Raw genomic sequence first — 19515 nt, forward strand, 5'->3', positions numbered from 1 at the left:
TACATACTGTGTGCAGATTCCAGAAAAACCGAGACAGCATGGAGAACAGTAGCCATCTACTGGAGCTGGTAGTTGAACTGCTCCAGAAAGTAGTGAAACCATCAAGAGGTTTATGGAGACAGGGTCTGTATTCCAGACTGGCCTTGAACTCCCTTCTTTCTTACTGTCCCATCTCTGCTTTCTGAGAGTTTAATACAAGCATGTGCTATCATATCTGGTTTTATGTAACACTAGGGATCAACCAGGGCTCTGTGTAGACTATGCAATTACCTTAGCAACTGTGCTACATGCCCGGGCCCAAAGTGGACTATATCCTAGAGGTCTGACTGTGGCATTAGCAGAATAATGGTGCCACTGGATGAGGTACACAAAACTTCAACTCTGTCTCAGGTGCCTCTGACAATTGTTTTCTAAGGCACAGCCTGGGGTCCCCACCCACAGGATATTTAATCACAGGTGAACACTCCCAATATTCTACCCTGTCTTTATGAAACCGGAGGTGGGGCTGTTGGTGAGCTGTGACCCTACAATCAGCCTCAGGTACCGATGCTACCACATCTCCCTGAGCAAGTGGTGCCTAAGAAATGGCTAAGAAATGGTCATTTTGTCCCAGAGCCCTTATCAGTTCCTCTGTGCCTGGGAAATTGTTTCCCCAAGTTTCCTTTGATTTGGCTAAACATTAGGGCTCCTCTGATCCTCTGAGGGCCCAAGAAGCGCTGCATGCTGTATGGTGTAAAGCAAAGGCTAGGCTTCATGCTGAGTGTCCAGCACTGCACAGACTCACAAGCATATATTGTCTCTTGAAGTCACATGTACATTGTATTGTTTGTGTATTTCTATGGTTCAGGTTCTCATGAGAACAGTCTTTGAACACACACATACATACACATATGTACATATATATGTACAAATATACATGTGTGTGTGTGTGTGTGTGTGTGTGTGTGTGTGTATGTGTGTGTGTGTAAAAAACCTTATAGGGCCTCAGGGTTTGCTTTTTAGCAGCAGACTTCTGAGTGTGAGGGTGACCACACTTGTCCTCTGTGAAACCTCAGAAGCATGGTGATTGGCTGTCCCACTGCCTCTTTGGCAAGGTAGGCTACTGGTGGCATTCCGTGAGAAGGATCTGAGTGAAAGAGAATGATGCCTGTGGCAAGCAAGGCTTCCAGAACCTTCCAAAGCCTGGCTTGCCCCTGCAGGCGTGTTCAAGCTCTTAAGCAAGGAGACAGCCTGAGAGGTAAAGACTGATAAGACTTGAGTGAGAAGACAGAAATGAAGGATGGATGGTGGGAGGAGCCACGGGTTCCTCTCAGGGTTGCTGACTGTTCAGTCTTCTGTGAGCTCTGGGTGTCACTGTGGAATCACGCAGCACTTTCTCAAACCCCTCCGCTTGCTCCTCCATCTCCCCTGCCCCCACCACACATACTTTGCTCTTCAGGCAATAAACCAGTATTGAACATGTGGCCAGTCCAGTATGAAGCAATGAAGTCATGTAAATGGGTAAAAGCCACCTCCCATTGTTTTCCAGTTAAAGGGTTCCAACTTGACTTGCTGAGGGTTCACTAAAGGTTCTTCCACATCCCAAGACCATGTGGTGGCTCAGATCTGTGACCTAGAATGGAGTTGTTAATGCCTTCTTGGCACTTTCTTGCTTCCCCTGGGGTCTTGGATAGGAAACTGTTTCTTGTTTGTCATTGAGGATAGTGCCCACGGACCATGGAACTTTCCACAAACACGTTAGAGTGAAGAGACCTCAGACAGAGAGCACGTCTGTCTGAAGCCCAGCCCTGTCTCAGGACTGCACAGCGAGTTTGCAGACACATCATTTCTGACCCAAAAGACTAATGACTGAGTGCCGAGGAAGGTAATTCCCTTATTGCCATGGGGGTAACTCTTGCACTGAAGTAACAGCAGTCATATGCTTTCTTATTAGGAAGAATTTAGGATAAGGAAGTTCCCACCTACTCTTTTAAACTGTAGCAGCAGATGACTGAATTCCATCCAGAAAGTGCTGACGATAAGGAAAATCGCCCGGTTTCTATCACTGAGAGGAGGAGGAGGCAGGGAAGAGAAAGAGATAAGAGGACTTATTCAAGGGCACGAGAAAAAGAGATACAGAACAAGGAGGGCACCCTGACCCACACTGGGCTCAGCTGTGGATTCCTGACCACACACTGAAGAAGCTGAGAGAATTAGAGTATATGTCAGGTTGTAGGACCCACAATGGACATATCTAATGTGTTTATAAATATGTAAGCAAGATTTTATGTTCACTAAATTAAATAATAAAACAGGGGATTAAGGGGAAGAGGGAGGGAGGAAGGAAGGGGAGTGAGAGAGGAAGAGAGAGAGAACAGAGAGAGGGAGAGGGGAGAGAGAGAACAAAGAGAGAGAGAAGAGAGAGAGAGAGACAGAGAGACAGAGAGACAGAGAGAGACAGAGAGAGACAGAGAGAGACAGAGAGAGAGACAGAGAGAGACAGAGAGAGAGACAGAGAGAGACAGAGAGAGAACAGAGAGAGAGAGAAAGAGAGAGAACAGAGAGAGAGAGAAAGAGAGAGAACAGAGAGAGAGAAAGAAAGAGAGAAAGACAGAGAGAAAGACAGAGAGAAAGACAGAGAGAAAGAGAGACACAGAGAATTTAGATATATGATATGGATGGCCTGCTTGTGTTAGATGTCTCCTGCTCTGTCTAAGACTCCCGTTCAGAGATCTTCAGTGATGTGGTGGAGTTGGGCTTATCCACTGCATCTGCATTTGGGCGGTCTATCTTTACTCCTCAAACATGCTGACACTTTTCCTGCCCTAGGGAAAGTGACCTCTAGCCCTGGCCTCTCTCTGTCTTCCTGACTCCAAATGTTTCCTAACTTATTCCAGCTACCCTGAGACAAAGCCAAGCTTTTGGTTTTCCTTCCCGGAGTCTTGCTCCATCTTTCTAACACTTTCTTAGAAGATTCACCATCCATCCACCTTTTACCTAATCTAGGTCTTTCACTTCACACTCTCAATATTTTACCTGGAGATCATCACACGTGGGAGGGACGCTTGGGGCTCACATAGTGTAAGTGGTATTTGTGGAGAAGACACACGGAACATGCGCATATTAAAATAATGGACTGTAGGTATGTGCTTGGTAGGGATCATTGCCAATGGCTTACTTCTTTGTTTCTGGTCAAGATATTGTGCAGAACATGATCTCGTTTTATGTTCACAGTGATCCTTTGAGGTGAGTGTTGCTTTATCATCTTCATTTCACACATGAAGAGTCTGGGACTGCCCAGAGTGTTATGCAGTGTCTATTTCTGATCTTAACACCCACCCTTCATTTAAGGTGAAGAGTCCTGGTCCAGCTGTCTCCTAATGTCTGCCGTGGCTTTACAGGTATCTTCCTGGTCCTCAGATTTCATCCAGTCTTGTAATTCATGATAGCGTCTCTCGTTCAGTAGTTTCCCTTAGTTTCAAAGGTCTACAGACGTAGCTCAGAGTCAGCGAGGCATGAAGGCTTTCTCACACCAGCTATCTCGCTTCAATTACTATAACTCGGCCCTAACTGACACCCCACAGCCACATCGTTTGTAGACAAGGAGTAGAGAGAGTGTGTGTCACTATCCTCATGGGGACCACGTCCCCCAGTGACAGCGTGTGACTAATAGTTAGAGGCAGCATTTGTTGAGATGTCTAAAACCTTCTCAAGGCCAGATCTTGCTTTGTCCATAAACTCCGGGATGCAGAGCAGAGCTGAGCTCCAGGCAGCTCTTCTACCCTCACTCCAGAACAATTGATATTTTCTCAAAGTGGCCAGCGTTGTCTTCCCATCAGTCATGTTCCCTGGTGGCACCTCATCTAAGGCTCTGTGTCTAAATGAAAGATGGGTGTTGGTTTCATAGGTGAGACACTGCAACATGTGAGGCACTCACAACCAGAGGAAAGGCCATGTTCAGCTAGTTCTTCTATCTGGCTTGATGTATGCTTAAACACGACAGGGTCTGGCACATGGGGAATAGGCAGAAAGATGAAGTTTGGCCAGGATCCTGGTCCCTTGTCCAAAGAGAATGGACAGAGCCAGAGGTATCTATGTTGAGATTTCCCTGGGAGCCATAGCAAACCCAGACAGAAAGCCTGGGCAGTCTGTTCTTGGGAACTCAACAGTGCAAGCTGGTTCTGTGGTTAACTCTTTCAACAAACATTTCAATGCTTGTTGAAAATCATTAACTTTCACAGCTAAGAATAAAATTTACAAATGAAGTAGTGTACCCTAGTAATCATAGAACTTGGAAGACAAGGAGTTCAAAGCCATTTTTGACTCTAGCAAGTTTGAGGCCACCCTGGGCTTACCTGACACCCTGTCTCCAGAAAAACAAAAACAAACATAAAACAAGAGAAAAACCAGTAATCTAGTTAGCTAAGGGATAAACAAATGTATTCTTACATTGAAGCCATTTTACAAAAAAGGCCAACCTGCCAGTTCCAGAAGGGCAGAGATATTATCAGCTTCCACAGGTATGAGAATACATTTGACCTTCAGTGAACTAGTAAAGGGCACATAAAGAGGAATGGCAGCAGCAGCAACAATGACCACAACAGCAACAATGCCATCTATAGATCCTTATGAGGATGCAGAGTAGGTGAGCCCCTTCCTCAGGTTTCTAAGGGAAGGTGAGTGGAAAAGTACCTTCTGCTTACAAAGAGCCGCATTTGTCTTCCCATCAGACCTTAGACACAGACTGTGGTCAGCCATTATCAACTTGTGGAATGGATGGCGTACGATTTTGAAAGCAATTCACTCGGTGCTTCTGTCAGATATGAGCACGGAGTGGCCATATTTCTTCGGAGTCTGCTCTCTGTCTGCTCGGTGCTCCTGTCTCCTCAACGTGAGTTCTTTAAGTTCTCTTGCCTCTTTTTCTTCCCCCAAGTTCTTGAGAGTCGATCAAGACAAAGACAGAGACTGCAGCCTGGACTGCCCAAGCTCCCCTCAGAAGCCGCTCTGTGCCTCAGATGGAAGGACCTTCCTGTCCAGATGTGAGTTCCAGCGGGCCAAGTGCAAAGATCCGCAGCTGGAGATTGCCCACCGTGGAAATTGCAAAGGTAAGCAGCCATGGCCATGGCTGTGAGACCGTGTTTTATGGTGAGGGCATAGATAATTTTCTTTCACACTTAAACAGCTTGAAACTGTTTAAATTGGTAATTATTTTTCAGAGCATGTGATGAGTCATGCTTATGAACTTTAAAGTCATAATTTTTTTTTTTATTTTTTTTAAGTCATAATTTTTGAGAAAGTGTTTTTATGTAGCCTAGGTTTGCCAGGAACTTACTATGTAGCAAAGGCTGGCCTTGAACTTCTGATCTTTGTGCTTGCACTTCCAGAGTACTAGGATTAAAGATGGGTACAATTATGCCTGGTTTATGGTGTACTGGGGACTGAACCCAGGGCCCCTTGCATGCCACGCAGGGAACTCTGCCAATTGAACCATCTCCAGCCCCAAAGCGGTCATTTTTACAAATTGTCTGATTTCCCCAAAGTGTTTCATGTTGTCATAAAACAAATTTATCACAAGCACGTTAGGGTTGTTTGTTTGTTTTTGCCTGCAAGTCCTCTAAAATGATTATCAGCACCACCCCCATTGCTGTGAGTGAGGTCAGTTTGGTGTGGAGGGCACCCTCAGATTTCTCAGTCTACAGATTATCAAGTAGACCCAGAGTTACAGCTTAGAGCACGCCTGGAAGAGCTTCGTGCAGTAATGAAGGGTTGAGCTTAGCGGCAAGGACACACGGTGCTTTCAAAGGGGGTTTACTTTCTTCGAATCTCTCTGGGAAACAAGACCACACAGGCTAAAATGGCCTTCAGAAGATGTGTGTTGATGAGCCATTAACTCTGACAACCCTCCCATCTAAACAGCCCAACCACATTAACCACCATCAGGGCCATGCCTCTGCCTTCAATTAGTCATGTTGCCAAACTGTTTACTCTTCTGTCAAAGTGCAGAGTTCTGCTAGACAGACCTGGGCCATCCACTGTTACAGGTAATACAGACAGACTGTCCTTTAGCTTAGATAGCTCTCCCACTGACAAATGTCTCTATTCTGGCCAGGCATGGGAGAGCACACCTGCAATCTTCTCACTTGGGAAGCTGAGGCAGGAGAAGTCCAAGTTCAAAGCCCGTCTAGACTACTTAGAGAGACCATGCCTTAAGATAACATGAAAAGTAAAGAGGAGGCTGGGAGGTAGCCCAGTGCTAGCCTGCTTGTCTAGAATGAAGGAAGCTCTAGGTTTGGTACCTGGAACTAGTGCTAGTGATGGTGGGTCATGATCATAATCCTAGTTCTTGGGAGGGTGAGCCTAGGAGAGCACTTTGAGTTCAAGGCCAAAATGGCTGCGTTGTGAGACCCTGACTCATAAAAACAAAAGGAATCCATAAACAACCCAATACCACGACAAAAATACTCAGTATCACAGAGACAACATAACCCAGTGGCCTCCTTAGCGGTTATGAGGAAAAGAGGGCACTTAGGATAAATGCCATTTACTAATGACATTCTTTGCCTCTAAACATCCGTTCCTGTTTATTGAGGAGGGGCGGGGACTAAACTAAATACTTTATTGACTCTCCTCCACCTGACATTGCACATTCCGTATAATTACTTTGTCTTATTGCTCTTTGTCTCTAGATGTGTAATTTTTCAGGGAAAGCAAGAATGAGAAAAATCTAATTTTTCTGTATTGTGGAGCATCCATGGTGTCACACACATACTTCTTGAAACATGTTCTCATGCCCCCATGAACATGCAGCCATGCACACGGTTGTATGTATATATACTTGTACACACACACACACACACACACACACACACACACACACACACACGCACGAGCGCGCACACAGAGATGAGAGAAAGAGAGAGAGACAGAGAGAAAGAGAGAGACAGAGACAGAGAGAGACAGAGATAGAGAAACAGAGAAAGACAAAGCGACAAAGACACAGAGAGAGGCAGAGAGACAGGAAAACAGAGACAGAGAGACAGAGAGATAGAGAGAGAGCGATAGGGGAAGGGACAGGGACAGGGACAGGGACAGGGAGAGAGGTGAGAGCAAGCACATCCAGGTGAGCACCACACTGGTTCATTCAATCCCAAGTCTTGCACTGGTCCTGACATTTGGGTGAGGTGCTGCTTTCATTTCCCCGAGAGACTCCTCAGACGAAGTTTGTGGTCTCAAAAAGGTTCCACTCAGTTCCACCCCGAAGTTTCTAAGGAGTGAGGTGGGGCCCTATGGATACCACAGGAATCTGCGCTTCCTCGTAGCACCTTGTAGGTTGGGAGTGAGCAACCTACAGATTCAAATTCAAGGAGTCCACGCTTGAAGTTCCAGCCATAGAACACTCTTTCTGGCATCTTCACACATCCAAACAGAGAGTGTGGGTGGAAGAGAGTCCCTGGGTTTCATGGATCTCCTACAGGCATGGTGCCAGAGGCTGTGGGCAGCAGATATGACAGCAAGTCCACACTTGGCTCCATGGCTTTCCCTCACAGATGTCTCTGCAGTAGGAGCTAACCATACATTGAAGGAAAAGTTAGATGCCATTTTATGTCTTTACTGTTTCTGTCTCAGCTATATGCACACATAAGAAAGGGGAACAAATGAAAACTTCTTTTAAATACCAGGATGTAATTCCTACTGAAGCTTCTAGAAGCAATTGCCTACAAGGTCTTTGCTTTCAAAAATGATCCCTGTGGGAAGTGGTGGTGGTCAGGTGGCGCCACAAAACCTGGTCTCCTTTGTTTCTGCTTCCTGCCACATCTTCTTGGCCCAGCTGGGCATCCTGCTGCTGGACCACAAGGAAGTGGTCAGACTGAGCAGCTGCTGCCATGGTTACTGAGGACCAGTAAAGGCACGAGAAGTATGGTGTGGGTCAGGGGACTTTATGGCCTCAAGGGAAGAACGCTGACAGTGGGGTGCTCTCTTGTCCCTACTGTGAGGTGTCTCCCAGGTCTAGGACTTCCGCTGGCTCTGGTCACAATTTGGTTTAATTGTGATAGGGGTCAGTTTGAAGTGGACAGAGATGTTTTCTCAGCATGTTCTGGGTCATTGCTGTTTGCAGGCAGCCTCCTGTTCCCGGATAATTTTTCTTTATAGGGTTCTCAACCCCTAATGAAGGAAATTTTACATTATTAACTTGAAACTTCTAAAAACACAATGGGGCGAATCAGTCAAATGTGACAGCCCTCCAAAGCAAGCGCAACTTACAGAAAAAGAATTACAATAAAAACACCACAGACACTAGCAGCTTTCTGTGACATGTTATGTGGGGCTGTAGCCAGCCCGGGCAGTAAATGCAGCTGAAGGAGAGGATGCCCTCCACGAATGTGTTCTTCAACACAGGAGGACATTGCACACATCTGGCACACTGGGATACAGGCGCAACCCCAAAGGGATCTAACTTGCTCCCATCTGTGGTGTGTAAATTTTATCTGCTGAGATGTTGCCTTCACTTTCCTCACAGTGAGAGTAAGGAATTAACACAGGGATGGGGTCTGTGACTAGGGTGGTCTACACCACCAGGCATTGCTTACCTGGTCCCTAAAGTCAAGTGGGTAACATCTCCTCCTGCCCTGCATGTCAACCATCAGAGAGATGGCTTATGGGAATGGATTCATGCCATAAAACCCAGGCACAGCATTGGCTGCCACATGGTGGATCGTGGCAGAACTGAAAATATCCTTTCCTTTTCAAAGACTACAAATATCTCGAGTTGTACAAAACCCATGTGAGCCCTGCTTCCCTGAGCTAGCTGAAGAGGCATGAAACAAGTTTTTTTTTTTTTTTTTTTTTTTTTTTTTTTTTTTTTTTTTTATTGCCCCTCAAGAAATACAGTGTCTACCTCACCCTCCTCTCTGTCCTGCTGGTATGGAAGCTGGCCACACTGTAAAACTTCAGCTACAGCCAGCATCTGTATTTTGAGGCCATTTTTACATATTTTGTGGGTGACAGATTTGTGGGCCTGTCTCTTTTGCATGTGCTGGTTTGGAAACAACAATTAAGATATTTTATTCCACATTTAATTAAATAGAATTAAAATGTGCCTGTCTCCTGTCATGAGTTGACACTGACCCTGACTGAGTTGTGGTGGTTTAGACTGGTGGATTTTTCTCGTGTTTTCATAGAAATTTGTGGAGTTTGTGTTTTCAGAACTCGGCAAACATATTAATATTTTTCTTTTGATCTGGAACCAGTACGGCTGCTTTTCTTTTCAACAAAATCTCTTGAACTGAATTTAAAAAGGAAAGGAAAGAAAAGAATAGAAGAAAATAAAGGAAAAGGTCACATGCCAGGAAACCTTGAGATTATTTTGAGATTTCTGGGAACAAAACTATAATAGATTTCCGGAAACGGCTCCCTTGAAGGTTTCTAGACCAAAGTAGAGCAAGTAGACACATGTGGGGAGATACAGATGTTTGGGTGCCAGCCCAGTCCTTCTGTACCCATCACTCACCAACACTAAGATCCCTGACATGGGAAGCTATAACCCTGGCCACTGGGGAGGCCTGAACTCACAGGGTGATCTGACCCCACAAAAAGAGTAAACAGCTATCCTTGTTATGAGGTTACAGAGTTCTCACTGTGGCTCACAGGATGGGTCACAGTGGCTCAGCATCGTTATCTAACAGATTAAAAATGGATTTCTGCTTCCACCAGAACTCCAGCTTTTTGAGACCCTCAGGTTGGGGAAGTCCAGGAATCAGGATCTTTTCCTTTGAGAGGAGTGGGGAACACATTTGTCTCCCATCTCCAAGACCGAATGCACGCTGGGTGTTCTTATCAGAAAGTTTCTTCTTTCTAAGATACCTCTAACATGATTTTACTGATGGGAAATTAACAAACTAGAAACTGGTCACAAGCTCCAACTTCTATCCATTTTCTGTGCAAAATCATCCGTGGTCTTACCTTTTAAGACATGGAGTGTGACCAGACTGGGGTCTGCAGCCCTATGCAGGGCTATATTGACCCACAGGAATAGCTTGGATGGTTTTGCTGGCTGCTTCAGTGGGGGTGGACCTATCTAAGGGGTCGGACCTATCTAAATTTCACTGAGAAAAATAGCTGTCTATGAGAGCCCTGTGTAGGGTGAGGGTTGTATGTGTATACACACATATGTTCACGTACGAGTGTATGACTTCATCTGTGTATGACACAGATGCAAGTGTCTCACATGTTCACATACAGGTGTGCAAGTATGAGTGTGGATGCTGAGTGAGGGTGTACCTGGCTTTGCTCCTGAGTGTGCATGGTTGACTGTGGCTTTCCTCTATCCAGCACCTAGCGGGCATGTCTTTGAGCCCATGGATACAGTCCTCAGTGACAGCATTTCTGCCTGATTGTCTCTTACAGCAGCCTCACCTGCACCGTGCTCAGCATCCCTTGCTGCTGTGTCACTGTAGACTTGAGAAGTCACCACAGGGACTTTGCCCCTTTCCCAGCCTCGCCATGGCCAGGAACACAAGTAAATGCTATGGGATACTAAGTTGGAAACAGCCCCTTCTGTTTGCTCCAGCTCAGCTGTGATCTCAGGGTGCAGCTTCCACGAGGAAGGAGCTATTGTGTGTGGCATCAGCTGGCCTCTCCCTCTGGAAGGCTGACAGTCAGCCTTTACCATGAAGAAGCTGGTGATTACATCATCATTTGTTCTGATAAGCAGGGAGTGAGGTGGATTCTTGTGACAGAGGTGGTGATGGTCAGCCGTCCCTTGTTTATGTGTCATAGAACTTGCCTCTCACTTTCACACGTGGAGTGATTCCCACTGCCCACCTTCATCTCCCTTTGCACTGCCAACTGTGTGCCAGCACTTCCTGTTTGTATACTTTATGCTGTACTTTATGAATTGAGGATGACATTTTTGTCTCTGTTTCTCTAGTTTTATCATCACATTGTTTTTCCCATTGTTATATCAAGTTAAGTGACTTACTGTTCTGCTGTTGCAAGGGCAGGGTGAGCTGTTTTAACTGATTGCTAGAGAAAACAGTGACCTGCTGGGAGAGGGTGCCCTGACTAGCCCTAGGTTTCCACCGCAGTGGACTGCTGTATGGATGGGAAGTGTGCTTTCAATCTGAGGGTCACTGCCAAATTCTCTCTCTCTCTCGCGCTCTCTCTCTCTCTCTCTCTCTCTCTCTCTCTCTCTCTCTCTCTCTCTTCTTTTTTTTCAGAGTCTGGTCTTAAATTACAAGAGGGTAAAGTATTACAGCTTTGAAATACAGTGTCTGCCTTTATTTGAGGCCATGAACATCAAAGGCAAGGCTCTCTAGTCTGTCATTTCTGTGGCCACTACAGGGAGCCATGGGAAATAGTAGTGAAATCCGCTCTTGACCCTAGAGAGTTCACATGGCCACTGCAGTGATCCCTGATGATCGAGTGGCCCGTAGACTCAGACCTGTGCTCTTGTCTGCCTGCTTTGCCCCTCGTTCAAAGGTCCTGAGATATTTATCCACCTCCAAAAAGAGTTGGCTCTCTACAAGACACATGTTAAAGGCCATCTTGGTTGCTTTAAAATTATCTAGGAAGAAGAATTTTAGTTGAGAAAAGTCTTCCATTAGATTGCCTGTAGGCAGGTTTGTGGGGCATTTTCTTGATTAATAATTTTTTATAGGACGGCCCAGCCCCTTGTCGGTGGTACCATCTTAGGTAGGTGGTTCTGGGTTCCAAACCAGGAACAGCAAGCCAATAAGCAGCATCCCTTCATGGCCTTTGCTTGAGTTTCTGTGTCCAGGGTTCTGCTTGAGTTCCTGCCCTGGCTTTCCCCAATGGAAGTACAACCCAAACAAACCCTTTGTTCTCCAAGTTACTGTTGCTCATGGTGTACACAGCACTGATATAATGCATGCTGAGACAAAGGCACTACCTGTAGTTTGGCATGCAACATCTCAGCATGGGTAAGCAGAGCCCTGGTGGGGAGGATGTTGGTCTCTAACTGCTCCTGCTGAACAGGAAGCGCCTACTGTGCACAGAGACCACAAGCTGCCCAATCACACAAACCTTCTGAAAATGCCCCCAACTGCCCCTCTTCACAACCCCTTCCTACTAAGATTTCGTGGTAGAAGACATCCAGCAAAGCAGTCTCTTCCAATGACTGCTTGATTCTGTTCTGAGTGGTTTTTGCAAGATAGGGAATTGTTTTGTTCCCATTACACACACACACACATACACACATACACACACACATATACATACCCATACACACACATACACACACACACACACACACACACACACACACACACACACACACACACACAGGAAATAACCATAGCAAACCACTGCTCACTGTTTCTTCATAGCTATACATACACATACACACACATATACACACACATATACACACGCACACACACACACACACATATACATATACACACACGGATACACACACACACACACACACACACACACACACACACACACACACACAATAACCATAGCAAACCTCTGCTCACTGTTTCTTCATAGCAAGCAGCACCCTTTCAGGGTTAATATAAATTTACACACAAACAATCCTGTGATCCCTCTGGGGTCTATTTTACTCTTCAATTGGGATTGGAAAAAGTTGTTTCCAAATGTATTAGTATTAATCAACAATTCATCAAAAATTTGTGTTTGGATATTGTGAGTGGCGCTTTGCTGCTTTATTTGGAAAGTCTCAGCTCTTTCAGGTCAGAGCAGAAGGTCTCCAAAATGTCACATTTAATTTGCATCAAAGATACTTTCTCTGTTCTACTAAAAAGTAATTTATATACATTTAAGTGATTAAATTATTAATACATTTATTTAATTAGAATTTTTTATGTGTATGTGTCTGTGTGAAGGTATGTATATGTGTGGGGTCTGTCTGAATATATGCTGTGTGTGTATGTGTGTTTGTGTGTGTGTGTGTGTGTGTGTACACGTACAGAAGCCAGAAGAGACTTGCACCCCCTGGAGCTGGAGTTATACATGATTGTGAGCTGCCCAATGTGGGTGCTGGGAACTGATCTTGGACCTTCTGGAAGAGCAGCTCATACTGTTAACTGCTGAGCTATCTCTCCAGTCCTAGTGACAATATTAAAATTGGTATTTCTAGTTAAGTTGATTTTTCTTATGACATAAAAATTAATCATAGCTTTAAAAATAACAAGAGTCATGTTCCCTGAGATGACTATGACAGTTTAAAAGGAGAGAAGACATAGCTATTGGGGAATGCACAGGTTAACGTGGTGGCCCTTGTCAGTGGGAAGTAAAGCAATTCAGCCAGTGTGAAAACCCCTGCCTCCCAGCAGCTATTTCAGTAGTGACAAAGCCACTTGCAACACAGTAATTCCCATGTCAAACCACCAGGGCATGAAAGCAGGTACTCAGAGCTGACCTGTGGACACTCAGTAAGGCACGTACATGGTCAAAAGATGGGGTCTGCCAGTTTGGTTAGCAGATGGCTGGGGTGAACCACAGGGGGCACTGGCACCTGCCCGTGCTGCAGCTGGGCTTGTGCTGTGAAACACCAAAGGCCTGTGGTTCTCCAGACAACATGTCCAGAATGGGTAAACCCACAGATGTAGAAAGAAGCTGAGGTAGAGGGTGTCTATCCCGGATACAGAATTCTGCCCAGGGTGACAGCAGTGTCCTGGAGCTGGCCAGGGTAGAGGCAGCAGAGGATGGTGGTCACCCCACACTGGGACTGCAGTAAACTGGAAATGGCTCAGAGGGGAGTTTTATGAAAGGTTCAGGGGTGCCACCAATATTTTTTTTTGCTTCAGTTTTGAGGATTTTATATTCAAACGAAAACAAAAAGCCCCCCAAAAAACTATCTCAATGAGGTCACTGAATAGGAGAATTGTTTATTTTGTAAAGTATTTGTATAAGCATAAAGAATGAAAAAAAAAGTAATATAGATTTAACACCAGTAAATGCAACTCTGCTGAAATAGTATTTGTCTTCTATTCTTTTAAAATCGACTGAAAATTTAGGTCTAAGGCAATGTAATGTTCAAGGTGAGAAAGGTTTTCATTTCTTTGGTCTGTGTGGCTGTATATATCAGGGGCATGGCAGCTTAGAGTCAGAGGAAGAATATAAGAAGATGTTGCTAGTTTGGAGTGCGGATCCTGCCTCTGGGGGGTCTCCCTGGTGAAGATCTTGGTCAGACTTGGCAGTAAGTAATGTCTGCAGTGAGACATGGTGAACAGGTGGTTTGCCATAAGGGGACTATAGTAATCTGACACTTCGGTTTCACAGATTTTATTCCTTTGTCGTCATTGTCCCTCATGACAAACTTGCCTGAGATGTGCCAGCCATGAACTTGGAATCCCTATCCCATTATACAGACTTTCAAGTTTGAAAATGGCCTGATCGAGGTGATGCGAAAGCTTTAAGGAACTGCGAGCCAAGGGTGAAACAAAATATTGCTTGAAAGATGAGTCTCTTATTATGCTCATCTGGAATGTTTTCTGGTGACTCAAGTATTAGCAATAGCTTATGGTTCTATGTCTCTCCTAGTCACAGGTTATTAAAACAAAGCCAGCAAACCCATGGTTTCTAATCGGCAAACACCTACTGCATTGAAACCACTTGTTGACCCAGAGAGATAGCTCACTCAGTACAGTGACAGCTTGTAATCATGAAGACCTGAGTTCAGTTCCCAGTACCCACGTAAACAGCATGTGATCATAATCCCTGCTTTGGAGAGGCAAAGACAGAGAAGTCACCCAAGTCCTCAGAGCTGCCGTGATGAGGCAACTGATCAGTACCCACAGTGACAGCATGGGCTGTAGCTCCCAGCAGTAACTCTAGAGGAGGGGTGGATGGCTTAGGGTGACGTGTCTCGGGAGGTGAGAGGCTGCATTGTTCTTGATCTAGACACTGGGTACTTCAACTGGGAGACAGGAATGTTGGCAACTGATCTGGGTCCAGGGTTAAATTCAGTGTGGTCAAATTGAAAATGGGTGGGGCTTGCTGTGCTGTCCCCAGAGCATGGTGCACAGGGTGGCAGGCCTTACAATGTTTTGGTGTGTTTGCATCTTAGAACCTATTACCCTCTCCACAGCATGGTGAGATGGGCCACAGTTCGTGTTAGACCCACACCCAAAGCCTCCTTGCTGGCATCTGAAATGAACCAGGAATTCAACTACAAGGTCCTGTCTGGCCAGCCGAAAACAACATTTGTATTCCTCTGTTTCGGATTTAACTCATTGATGCTCTGTGTTCACATGTGTAGATACATCTTCCTTAGAGAGAAATCAAATATACTATAAATTTTTGAATTATATTATTTATATTTATTTGTGTATCTATCGCTTTCTATATTTATCTCTCTATATATTGTTTATCTATATATCATTTATGTATATATCTATATATTTCTGTATTTCTATATCTATGTATCTATCTGTCATATCTCTGTCTCTGTGGCTCCCTGATTCTGTTCCTCTCTCCTCTCTGTCTCTCTCTGTCTCTCTCTGCACACTCATGTGTGTATGTGTATATATGTGTCTGTGTGTCTGTGTGTATGTGTGTGTGTGTGTAGCACATGTGGAGGTCAGAGGACAATTTGTAGAACAGATTTTTTCCCTTCTGTCATGTGGGTCCTGGGAATTGAGCTTAGGTCACTAAGTGTGTTGGCCTGTGATTTGCCCACTGAACTATTTCACTAGCCCTCAATGTACTTTCTGTATTCATGTGGGGATTGAGCACATGGCCTGATGAAAAGAGGCAGCATTTTACCAGTGAGCTCCTTGCCCAATCTGCTTGGTTGGTTTTGGACTTTATTGGCTTTAACCAGTCATCTAGTTCCTGGAGTCCTCATGCTTCATATCACTAAATAAATCACAGAGACAGCTTCAATTTTTCACATGAGCCATGGGATATTTAGCTTTCTCTGACAGTTTGGTACAGACTGTGAGAACCCAGAGACCAAGTTGCAGCGGAAAGAGGTGAGTCTTGACTCCCTTTGAAGGTAGCCTCAGCTACTGTAGAATATCAGGCCCCAGTACCTGCCTCTGATTTGAGTTGAGCTGTGTGTCCTGGCTTCCCATCTGCATCTAGGTGCGCCTTGGGCCCTTGGCACAGCCTGCCTCTTGTTTTAAGGCAGCCCATCTTTTCCTGTTTCCCACTGACAACTTCAGAGAGTATTTCCAGTCTCCACTTCTCTGCTATAAAGTGTAGGGATTGAGCCACACTCTTCCCAGCTCTTGTGGGAACAGGGAGGCACCTGTTGGGCAGCTCCCCTCAGCTCAGTGGTCTACCTCAACAGCTTGGGCTTAGAATGTCATCTGCTGTCTTCCCTCCTGCCCTGTAACTTCTCTACCGTGGTCTTCCCACAGATGTGTCCAGGTGTGTGGCTGAGAGGAAGTATACCCAGGAGCAGGCCCGGAAAGAATTCCAGCAAGTGTTCATTCCAGAATGTAATGACGATGGCACCTACAGCCAGGTGACTTGTGTTGAGAGTCTAAGCCTGGGTCATTAGGGTTGAGGTGCCAGAGCTGGGGGCAAAAGGGAAGGAGCCAGAGCCATTGAGTTGGAAACAGCCAACCTCAGGAGCCTCACAGTATGGTGTGTGAGAGAGGATTCTAGGCCTCAGCTGGCGCCAGTGTCTACACCACAGCCATGGTGTATGCATCCTTGTGTTACATGAATATGGCGTGAGACAGTTCTCTCAGAAAAGCTCGTTAACCTTGGTCAGCTGGCTGAGCTCTGGGTCTGATTGTAGCTTAGCTCATTCATGGGCCCCATGACTCAGCCAATGAGTCCACAGTAGGATCTGCCACATCAAGTCATGGCTCGCCTATGGTCATGCTGCTGGCCAAACTCTGTCAGAAAAAGCTTGGTTTTAATTTGAGTCAGTCAGCACTGCTATTGAGAGCTGCCTGCAGCACGCTACTGGTAGGCTGGGTTCTGGGGGGCGGGCAGCAAAAGCATTTTGCTCTCAATACCTGTGAGCTCATGTGAAATGTGGGGCCATGCATCTCAGCATAGTCATGTAACATTTGGGAGAACGGAGGAGGGATAGCAGAGGGGAGGAGCTACACTGATGGATTCCCCTACTGTGGTAAACTGAAAGTCTGATGAAGGGATCTGGGGGAATGGAGAAGGTGACGTACAAATGTGTTGTCTCCTGGACACCTAGCTCCTTCCCCTGAGTCCGCCACGGTCTCACCAAGAAGTGTTAGGGACTGGCTTCCCCATGTGTGAAGGGAGGGTTTTAGGTTCTCTGCAGCAGGGCTTGACCCTCACTGTCGTGCAGTGAAGAATCTTGGTTCCTTTTTCTCCATACATTTGTGGCGAAGCTTTGCATGCAGCTACCACTGAGTGGCCAAATGCAGCACCCTCTGAGGTGACGCTGAAGGAGAGTTGCCCGTGGTTTGCTCATTTTCCTGTCCTTTGTCTGCAGGTCCAGTGTCATAGCTACACAGGATACTGTTGGTGTGTTACACCAAATGGAAGGCCCATCAGTGGCACAGCCGTGGCCCACAAGACGCCCAGGTGCCCCGGTAGGTCTGACTAATGCTGGATCCAGGGACATGACTTCCTCTTTCTCTTAGTCATCTTACTCAGATTTACCCACCAATCAAAAGGACATTGAGAGAGAGAGAGAGAAAGAGAGAGGAGGGGGTAGGATGAGCTCACTGGACACACCACTCCACATAAACCAGGAGAAAAAAAAGCAAAGACCTTTGTCTACATGTTGGGGCAGGAGAGAGCTCACCACAGGGACACACTGGGGTTGAATCATTTGAAAATGTAACCACAGAGGCTCGAGTCACCAGCTTGAATGACCCATTGTTTGCCTTGGCCAAAAAAAGCAAAAGGCCCTGTTTATATATATATATGGGTTTTCAAAGAGAAAGTGGATCTTTGCTCACAGTTCAGTTTCCAGACGTTTATGTGTGATATTTTATTACTCAGACAGGAGCTTGAGGTACTGAAAGTAACAAGGCTGGCGGCCTCACAGTCTATAAAATGGTCCCTTTTCCACTAATATTTTACCAAAAAAGGTTATAGATGATTCAGATCATTTTTATGTGAAAATGGTCTCCCGCCCGTGCCTGACTAACTTGAATCTGTCTAATGAAGCTGAATGTTCTTGTCATCCAAGGCTCTGGGTTGTAATGTAAAAATAGGCAAAGCCATTGGGGCTAGAAACATAGACACACATTTCCCCAAGTTTGTCACTTCAGCATTGAAATGTTAGTGTCTGGAGTTAACTGTCAGACCTACTTTGTATTTAAGGATCAGGCACTGCCTGCTTAGATTCCATTTGTAATTGTCGCCCAGGTGGAGGAACTGGACAGGGATCATTGGCTGTGACCTCTTTAGGACCATGTCACAAACCCTATATATTTCAGTGACTGTTCATCTCTGAGACCCACATGCTCTATGTAATGTAGAATGGAAATACATTTGTTTTATTTAAAAATTATTTTACCACTGAAACCTACAAAGTGCTATGTTTTCCCCATGAGCTAATGTTTACGTTGAATAGTTCCTGTGTATACTTGTGGAGAAAAGACAGACCCGCTCTCCTGGGAGACAGCAGAGGGCAGGGCAGTAGGATTCCATGATCTTAGCTGCACTGTCAGAAAAGCTGGGTTCTGGGGAACCAGCTTCCTTAGCTGTTAGTAAGACTGTTGGGGTACACCCTCCGGAACATCCTTTGTTTCTGGAGTAGACTATGCCAGCTTTCTTACCAAGTGTGATCGTCGTGTGGCTGCATGCAAATTCTCTACTGTGATTGTTTACAATGACATTATAAAAGACAGGCTATTCTGGCCCTTTGATTAAAAGCCTGGGGCATAGTGCTTGAGCAAGAAGCAAAGGGATCTCACGTCTAAGCCCAGGGTAGTGGCTCCACCTGCAACCCTAGCACTCTGGAGGCAGAGGCAGGAGAATGGAGAGTTCTAGATCAGCCTGGACAATGCATGAAGATTTTTGTCTACAAAACCAAACCAAACAAAAAGGACAACTTAGTTTAGTGCTCTTTAGGATGGCTACCCCATTTTAGGGAGTGGATTGCATGTGTGTTGTGCAGTTGACTGGTGGTTCCCTCCCTCATTGATTAAATTGATACCTTCCTTACCAAGTTGGAATGACTGGTATATCTTTGGCTTCCATGGCGCAGCGTGCCAAGCTTTCATTCTGCAAATCTAAGGGGATGAGAGAGAGCTAGAGTTTTCTCTTAACAGTTTGGGAACCAGCATTGGGCTGTGCTGAGCAACTAAGGGATATTGAAATGTAAGGGAGGGCTGTGGAGGAGTTGGGCATCCTACATTCACCCCCACAGAGACAGAACTAACAATGTACCCTTACACAATACAAGAGACTTTTCCCTGTGTCAGGACACAGCCTGCTGGGGAAGTGAAGTAGTGGGTTTCAATTTACACTGGGATGGCTTTGACAGCAGGTCAGAGTGGACCTGATTTTGTCTGCAAACCCCAGGGAGCTTGTGCTTTGAATGTGTTCATGTCATCAGCAACAAGGTGCTGTTTAGCACAGGTTGTGTATAGCACA

General features: G+C 45.6%; 1 protein-coding gene across 2 annotated transcripts in view; it reads left to right on the forward strand.

The window, feature by feature from the left end:
* The window catches only part of SMOC2 (SPARC related modular calcium binding 2), a 126094-nt gene that overhangs the window by 38802 nt on the left and 67777 nt on the right, over positions 1 to 19515 (forward strand). For both annotated transcript variants that reach the window (XM_080941947.1, XM_080941948.1), the window contains exons 2-4: positions 4913 to 5084; positions 16332 to 16438; positions 17399 to 17498. In XM_080941947.1, the coding sequence (XP_080798073.1) occupies positions 4913 to 5084; positions 16332 to 16438; positions 17399 to 17498 (379 nt within the window). The remainder of the gene's footprint in view (positions 1 to 4912; positions 5085 to 16331; positions 16439 to 17398; positions 17499 to 19515) is intronic.

This window comes from Micromys minutus (genome assembly GCF_963924665.1).
Source record: "Micromys minutus genome assembly, chromosome: 30".
NCBI classification, from domain to species: Eukaryota; Metazoa; Chordata; class Mammalia; order Rodentia; family Muridae; genus Micromys; species Micromys minutus.